We start from the raw sequence: 8,792 nt of genomic DNA, 5'->3' as shown, positions 1-8,792 counted from the left end.
GCGTCCAGGTGTCTACGTTGAAACACAGGACCAGAACTCTGAACCGGCAGTGTCCGGTCTAAACATGAACACAGCGACAGAAACACCTGAACCAGGCAGTGTCATCGTCTAACAATGAACCACAGCGACAGAACCTCTGCAACCAGCAGTCCGTCCAGTCTAACAGGAACACAGCGACAGAACCTCTGAACCGCAGATTGGTCCAAGTTCTAACAGGACACAGTGACAGAACCGCAGAACGCCGATGTCCCGTCTAACAGTGAAACGAGACACAGAACTGAACCCGGCCGTGTTTCTAGGATACCAAGAGTCTGAACACAGGCGAGCAGATATGACCAACTTGCCTCCTAGAGCAGTGCAGCGCACTTTTAGACTCTCGAACCAGAGTGTCCAGTCGTAACGTGAACACACCGACAGGAAATTCTCTCGATCACCAGCAGTGTCCCAGTCTAACAGTGTAACACAGCGACGAAACCTATGAATCCTTCTGAACCAGTTTCAGTGTCCCTGTTCTAACCCTACCCGTGAACCCCCTCGGCCGTGACAGAACCATCTGAACCAGCCGTGTCCAGAATATTACAGTGAATACATTGCCGACTCAGATACCTGGAAACCGCAGTGTTCCGGCGTAAACAGTGAATCACCGCGACCAGAACCTCTGAACCAGTAGTGGTCCAGTCCAATTCAGTGAACCATCCAGCGATTTTTTCCCAGACCTCTGAACCCGCAGTGTCCAGTCTAACAGGTGAAAACAAGCGACAGAACCTCCTGAACCACGCAGTGTCCCGGCTAACACGTGCACACATGCGAACAGAACTCTGACCAGCAGTGCTCCAGTCTTTAACAGTGCAAACAGTTAGTCAATTCTTTATTAGCATAGCTCCAAACCAGCGGTGGATCCTCAGTGTTAGCTGTGTTAGCTTTGTTTATTATTAGCTTTAGCTCTGCTGCTGATTCAATGTTCCATCAAAAGTCCCGTCGAATTCAGCTCGGTGCTGTCACGTTATTCTGCTGGACTCTGAGGTCGCTGCAGAGCCGGTTCTGTTAGCATGCTAAAACAGCAGATAGATTCCGGTTGCAGGCATTGGCTACTTCAGCGGTTTATGCTTACTTTAATGAGGCTACCAAAAATCCATGCAATGAAAATACGTAGATCATTTTCACTAAGCTGGTGTCATAGACTGTAATCGTCATGGAGGGTTTGTTTGGTAAGGTCACTGTGGGTCGGTTGTTAAGGTCACCTGTGGGTCAGTTAAAGCGGGTGTAAGGTACTGTGGGTCGTCGTTAATGGCACTGTGGGTCTTTAAGACAACCTGTGGGTCGTTAAGGGTCACCTGTGGGTCGTTAAGGATAACCTGTAGGTGTCTTTAAGGACCAACCTTGGTGTCTCTTTACGGACTACCTGTGGGTCGTTAAGGACACTTGAGGTCATTGAGCTGAGCACGTCGGAGGACATTCAGAGGTGAAACGCAAAATATTAAGCGCAAATATATGTGAATAAATCTGATCCAGTCTGAATCTTGTCGGTTCTTGGTTCTGTTCTTAACGTGAGGCCGCGACACAGAGTGGAACTTGCAGCAGCCTGCAGCCTCACAGTCACTCACAGACTGGATCAAACAGGAAGCAGTCCCCTCCGGCGGCGTCAGAAGAGAGAAAGCGTTTGATTGGATCCCGAGTGCAGGATGACATCATCAACTAGTTTTGAGCGTTTATCAGGAAATGACAAACTGTGAAACACTGTGTGATGAAAACTTTAAAGTTCTACAACTCAGAACATTGTAGATTTTTCGTGAGGTGAATGTTGTAGAAAGTCTCTGCTGTGTTTGAACTGCAGCCTGAGGCAGGTCAACGCTCGTGTTTGGGAAGATTTCGTAATTCGGAAAAATTCCCAGAGTTGACAAATTTTGGATGTTCAAGAGCAAACAGGCGACCCAGAGCAGCTTCTCAGATTCCAGCCTGAGGTTTCTGCTCATCGTCCGGTTCTTTTTGATCACACGATGAAACAGGAAAGATTCCAGGATGTGAAACAGTTTGAAGGGGAAACGTCTTTTATTTTTCTTACACATTAGGAAGTCAGTAAATGTTTCCATAGATGTTCCTATATCTAACATTATATATAAAAATAAATACAGGTTCCTCTAAGTCAGTCACAGCTGCCGTCTGATTGGTTCAGCACTATAGTCGACTCAGGTGTACAGGAAGTTGTCAGCGGGCTCATCGGCAGGTCGCTGTGAACGAAGGCCTCGGAGCTGCTGGCGCTGACGCCACCGATGGCAGGCAGGTAGGAGTGATGGAGGATGGGCAGCTGCATGGACAGACGGCGCCCCACGCTGAAACCACAGGAAGGAAGTGAAACAACAAGAACTACAAACATCGCACGCTGTGAACACAACACAGCATCCCAGTTCTGTTGGCTGCTAACGGCGTCTGTTTGTTTGGACTCACTGTTCAGGAGAGTTGATGCTGTCTGGACTTGAAGGCTTCCTCTCTGAGTTTCTGTCCTCAGAACAGACCTGAACTACATGAGTCCACATCACAGATCTGACCTCACCTGCTGAGAGGAGGTGGAGGTAGAGAGAGGAAGAACATGGAGTTAACTGAAGGGTGAGGGCGTATATACATTTAGACAGTCTGTGGGGACGTCTCAGAGACTACGTCCAGGTTTTAGACAGTCTGTGGGGACGTCACAGAGACTACGTCCAGGTTTTAGACAGTCTGTGGGGACGTCTCAGAGACTACGTCCAGGTTTTAGACAGTCTGTGGGGACGTCACAGAGACTACGTCCAGTTTGAGACAGTCTGTGGGGGACGTCTCAGAAGACTAACGTCCGGGTTTAGACAGTCTGTGGTGGACGTCACGGAGGCTACGTCCCAGGTTTTAGACAGTCTGTGGGGACGTCAACGAGACTAACGGTCCAGGATTTAGACAGTCGCAGGGACGTCCAGAGACGACTCCAGGGTTTTAGACGTCTTGCGGGGAAGTCACACAGAGACTAAAACTACTCCAGGTTTTAGACATCCCTGCGGGGACGTCCAATTTTAGACAGTCGGAGGGGACGTCACAAGAGAACTACTCGTAGGTGTGTAGACAGTCCCTGAGGGGACGTCATCGTGAGACTACGGTCCAGGTTTTATACAGTCTGCGGGACGTCACGGAGGACTAACTCCCAGGTTTTACAGTACTTCGGGGACGTCACGGAGACTTACGTCCAGTTTTTAGAACTTCGTGCGGGGACGTCACAGTGAGACTACGTCCAGGTTTAGAGACCAAGGTGCCCTCGTGACGTCACAGAGATACGTCCAGGTTTAGACCCAGTCCTCGGGGACGGTCACGGATGCTACGGTCCAGGTTTTATACATCGGCGGGGGAACGTCAAGAGACTACGTCCAGTTTTAGACAGTCTGCGGGACGTCCAGGTTTAGAACAGTCTGAGGGGACCGTCACAGAGACTACATCTAGGTTTTTTTAGACAGTCTGCGGGGACGTCACAGAGACTACGTCCAGGTTTTAGACAGTCTGCGGGGACGTCACGGAGACTACGTCCAGGTTTTAGACAGTCTGCGGGGACGTCACGGAGACTACGTCCAGGTTTTAGACACTCACTCTTTGTGCTAAGATAAATCTGAACATGTCACCAGAGGTTAAACTTTATTCTGTTTGTTGTTCTGAAGTTTTGTTCTCGTTCATCACGTTTGAATCTGTATGACTTCACTTCCTGTTTACCGTGGTGTCTCTCTCCAGTCCTGTGGTGTAGTTTTGGATCAGGACCAGCTGACTCTGCAGAGAGCTCCCTGTTGATGGCTTCTATTTCTGCATCGAGCTGCAAAGATCACAACAAACAGCACTGCAGCGTGAACGCTCATCTGGGCATCATCGTTTGACGTGTCAGGTGACGTGTCCTCACCTGTGCACTTTGACTCTTCAACTGCTGGTTTAAGCTGTTCACCTGATCTTCATCTTCATCTTTGTTGTCATCTTCATCTTCAGCAGCTTCACTCTGCAGCTCGCTGCTTTTTGGCCACGTGCACAAAAACTGTAAAGAAATAAAAACAACAACATGTGATAACATGAAAAACTACCTGAGTGTGACTTTGTCAGGGCTGTAGAGGCTCAGTTTTAAAGGTAATGTAACTGTAAAGTGTGTAAATAAATGTAGAGTGTGTCTGACAGACATTATTACTGACTCTGCAGCAGCACAGAGACAGTCAGTCAAAGGCAGCTTGAGGTTGCCGAGCAACCAGGGTCAGCTGCAGGTCAGAGCAATTAACTGCAGCTGTGCTCTGTCTGTGTGTGAGTGACTGCTGAGAGACACAGAAAATCTCTAAATGAAGCCCCTCCAACTAGTGGACACTAATGCCAAACGGTAGGTGGTATCAAAAAGCCCAAATGACCGTGAGCATCCTCATCTTGTCGACCATGTGAATGCTGAATTTCAGTGTGTGAAGTTAAAAAATGTGACCTGGGGAGAGAGAGAAAGAACAGGTGCCCCGTGCTCCTTTGGGAAATTTCTCCTCTCCAGTTTACATGGGAGTAGATGGGGCTGCTGCAATATTTGAACAAAACACAACGTCAGGTTCAGGTTCTAGCTTGGACCTGCTGTCCTCCACCAAACACCCCCTGACCACCCTAAAACAGCTTAAAGAAGAGAGAGCAGAGAACTTCACCTTCGGTCCAAACAGCCAGCTCAGGGTGCAGATGTTACAGCAGAGGATGAGGATGCTGCTCAGGCAGAACTGAACAGGAGGATTGTTGGACGTCAGCAGTGATGCTGACACTCCTGACACACTGAACACCGTCACAGCGAACATACTCAGCGCCAGGTGTTTACTGCCGACAGCGGGATGATCGTCCTGCACAGTCCAGATGTTCCAGGCCATGAAACACCCGAGACCCTGAAAGAAAAACACCTCATTTTATCTGAATGAAGCATCAACACAGTTTAGAAACTCCAAAATTCAAGTCACGGAGACTACGTCCAGGTTTTAAACAGTCTGCGGGACGTCACGGAGACTACGTCCAGGTTTTTAAACAGTCTGCTGGACTCACGGAGACTACGTCCAGGTTTTTAGACAGTCTGCGGGGACGTTCACAGGAGACTAGAGTACAGGTTTTTTAAAAGTCTGCGGGGACAAGACGGAGAATACATCCAGGTTTAAACATCTGCGGGGACAAGACGGAGGCTCCGTCCAGGTTTTAGACAGTCTGCGGGGACGTCACAGAGACTGTCCAGGTTTTAAGACAGTCTGTGGGGACGTCACGCGGAGACTACGTCCAGTTTAGACAGTTGCCGGGGACGTCTCAGGGACTAGTCCGTTTTAGACATCTGTGGGGACAGGGAGACTACTCCAGGTTTTAGACAGTCTTCAGGACGTCAAGAGACTACGTCCAGGTTTAGACAGTGTGCAGGGATGTCACAGAGACTACGTCCAGGTTTTAGACCAGTCTGTGGGGACCAACTTCGCATCGGAGACTACATCCAGGTTTTAGGACAGTCTGCAGGATTTCACAGAGACCTACGTCCAGGTTTAGACAGTCTGCGGGGACGTCACAGAGCTAGTCCGTTTTAGGACAGTCTGCAGGGACGTCCACGGACTGGACACAGTAAACATGTCAGTGTGGCTGATCAGTTCTTCCATGTTGTTGAGAGTCCGTTACTGACCGCAGAGGTACTTTGTATCCGTAAACACAGTCGGTGACCCAGCATCCATGTTGGTGCTGCTGCAGTGTTCAGAGGACAGCCGGACCTTCACGTCCGGATCAGCAGGTCACTCTGCAAGAAGACGATTTGTTCCTAAAGAAGGTCACCTGACAAACTCCAGGTAGTCAGAGGTCATTGTAGTTGTTACCTCTAAGTCGTGCTGCAGCACCACCCGTCTGAGGGGGTCCAGGATCTGCCCGGAGGGTTAAAACGAACACCATCGAGCAGGAACATCAGAACACCACACAGCTGATCGCTGCAGACGACTCTGCTACTGCTGCTGCTGCCAAAAACAACGTTTTATCGCCAGTCCGATCTTCTACTACAGAGTTCTGTTTTTCAGACTTTCAATCTGTCATCCCATCAGTCTCCACACTGTTACTGTCAGAAGTTCCATTCAGAGAAACACCAAAGTCACATGAGAGCTCGGTGGATGCTTCACCTTCACTCTGACGCTGTGGACTGAATAAAGCCTCCATGTTTCTTGAACAGCACACAGCGAAGCCCCACAGTGTGTCCACCGACAGAGTCCAGAGACGAACCTGCGGATCCAACAATGCAACATGTGGAGACATGGAACGTAACTAAGCTTTCCACAAAAGTAATCGAGTAAAAAGTACAATGTGTCACTGATTCTGCTGAAATGAAACTGATCGTGTTTTATTGGAGGAAGAATGTTTCTTTTCCTGTTTTCCCTCTGATGTCCTCCGGCTCTCTGCCTCAACTGCTCTGTGATTTACAGAGTTTATGATGGAAGTAGTAAGTAAAACCTGCTGACAGCTGTGTAGCTGCTGTTAGCTCATGTAGCTCAGTCTGTTAGCTTAGCTGTTAGCTCCTGTTAGCTCGGTCTGTTAGCTGCCTGTTAGCTATCATGTTAGCTCAGTCTGTTAGTGGGCTGCCCGGACTGTGAGCTCAGAGCACAGGGGGGAGTGTCAGTGTTTGTACCACAGGAGGTTTGGACCACCGGGCAATGTAAACCGGGCTCAGCAGCCTCTATGACATGATGGCAGAGGAAGAGAAGTGAAGAGGACGCTGACGGAGAAGCTAAGAAGAGAAAAGGAGAGAGTGAGCGAGCAAGAAGCGCCGCCGGAACAAAGTAAATGTGGGATGACTTTTAGTGGTTGGTGAGAGTTGGTGAAAATAAAAGGCTGAAAAGACGACGCCGAGCTGGGCTGACTGTGCTGGACTAGGCGTGGATCAGTGCGCCTGAGAACGCTGGATGATGGATTGGCTGCTGGGGACCGTGGTTCCTGGTATGATTGGCTGCCCTGGGGACCTGGATGATGTTGCTCTGGGCCTGTCTGGGGACCTGGATGATGATTGGCTGCTGGGGACCTGGATGATGATTGCTGCTGGGACTGGATGTGCTGTTGGCTTGCCTGGGGGACCTGGTTATAGGATTGGCTGCTTGGGGACCTGGTTATACTTGGCTGTGGCGGGGAACTCTGGATGATGATGGCTTGCTGGGGACCTGGATGATGATTGGCTGCTGGGGACCTGGTCTGTAGCTGTACAGTAAATGTGCTCTGGTTCATAAATATGTTTTTAAAATGCCGCCGTCTGAACTCACAGAGCAGAGGACCTGAGATGTCCAGTTGGACAGCGAGGCTCCGTCCAGACCGGAGATCAGGACCGAGGACGAGGACAGCAGGATGCCCAGCAGCAGCAGCTTGTCCTGGGAGTCACCGCTGGACGTCAGCAGCCTGCAGGCACACAGAGAGGAGACCAGCTAACATGGCAGAACCAGTTCTGTGTGTGAGGCGGATCTGCAGGAGCTGTACCAGTGTTCCGGGCAGAGGACGGCGAGGAAGAGGACGATCAGAGTAATGATGATGGTCACAGCCGCTGCTGCTGAGACGATGCTGTACAGCAGGAGGCCGACATGCCGCCGCTGCTCAAGGACCAGAGTCCGGTCTCTGGCTGGTCCTGGACCTGCAGAACCAAACCAATAACATCCATCCAGAGTGTGTCACGCCTGAAAACATCATGAAGGTTTGAGTCTCACCTTTAAACCTCAGCAGGTGATCCATCAGACGGAGCTGTCGGGACGAAGTATTGAAGTCTCCAACCAACACACTCCTGCTGCCTGACACACACACACACACACACACACACACACACACACACACAGATGACTAAGAACGTGTGCATGGTAACAGCTGTACTGCATCACATGATTTAAAAAGACCTTGAATCTGGATCAGCTCGATCGACGTCATCCTCTGTCCGTCCACAAAGAAAACTGGACCCTGAAAACCAACAAAGGACACACTCAGGTGTGTGTGTTACAGGTGTCTGTGTGTGTGTTACAGGTGTGTGTGTGTGTGTGTTACAGGTGTGTATTGTGTTACAGGTTTGGTATGTGTGTTACAGGTGTTGTGTGTGTTTACAGGGTGTGGTGGTACAGGTGTGTGTGTGTTACAGGTGTGGTGTGTGTCAGGTGTGTATGTGATGTTACGTGTGTGTGTGTGTTACAGGTGGTGTGTGTGGTACAGGTGGTGTTTTAAGGTGTTTGTGGTGTTGTGTGTTTACAGGTGTGTAGGTGTTACAGGGCCAGGTTGTGTGTGTTACAGGTGTTGTGTCTGTTTTACAGGTTGTGTGTGTTACCAGTGTGGTGTGTACCGGTTTGTGTACCAGTGTGTGTGTGACCGGTGTGGGTGTGGTTACAGGTGTGCTGCTGTGTGTGTGGTGTTAAGGTGTGTTTACAGTGTGTGTGCTGCGTTTTACAGGTGTGTGTCGTTACAGGGTTGTGTGGTGTTACAGGTGTGTGGTTGTACGGTGTGTGTGTGTTACAGCGTGTGCTGTGTTTACAGTGGTGTGTGTGTGTTACAGGTTGTGTTAAAGGTTGTGTGTGTGTACAGGTTTGTGTTACGGTGGTGTGTGTTACCGGTGTGTGTGTGGTTTTTGTTACAGGTGTGTGTGTGTGTTACAAGTGTGTTACAGTGTGTGTTGGTAACAGGTGTGTGTGTGTTACAGGTGTGTGTGTGGTGTTCAGGTTTGTGTTACAGGTTTGTGTGTGTTTAAGGTGTGTGGTGTTACAGGTGTGTGTGTGTAGTTACCGGTGTTGGGTGTGTTTACAGGGGTGTTAAGGGTG

General features: G+C 49.7%; 1 protein-coding gene across 3 annotated transcripts; it reads right to left on the bottom strand.

The window, feature by feature from the left end:
* Positions 1–2,043: 2,043 nt before the first annotated feature.
* LOC104938490 (gamma-aminobutyric acid type B receptor subunit 2) lies at positions 2,044–7,941 on the bottom strand. Of its 3 annotated transcripts, none has more exons than XM_027275722.1 (9): positions 7,887–7,941; positions 7,704–7,784; positions 7,480–7,630; positions 7,269–7,401; positions 4,665–4,892; positions 3,905–4,033; positions 3,724–3,820; positions 2,446–2,554; positions 2,044–2,330 (listed from the first exon to the last, which is right to left on the bottom strand). In XM_027275722.1, the coding sequence occupies exons 1-9, from the start codon at positions 7,915–7,917 to the stop codon at positions 2,144–2,146; spliced, it is 1,146 nt and encodes a 381-aa protein (XP_027131523.1). In that variant the 5' UTR covers positions 7,918–7,941; the 3' UTR covers positions 2,044–2,143. The 3 variants fall into 3 exon arrangements, with proteins under 3 accessions (XP_027131523.1, XP_027131524.1, XP_027131525.1); XM_027275723.1 differs by having other exon boundaries at positions 2,446–2,551; XM_027275724.1 differs by having other exon boundaries at positions 7,704–7,780; positions 7,887–7,931.
* Positions 7,942–8,792: the final 851 nt, after the last annotated feature.

Source organism: Larimichthys crocea, unplaced genomic scaffold, assembly GCF_000972845.2.
Source record: "Larimichthys crocea isolate SSNF unplaced genomic scaffold, L_crocea_2.0 scaffold17982, whole genome shotgun sequence".
NCBI lineage: Eukaryota > Metazoa > Chordata > Actinopteri > Sciaenidae > Larimichthys > Larimichthys crocea.
Note: the sequence above shows the minus strand (reverse complement) of the source record. Positions and strands in the feature narration are given on the sequence as shown.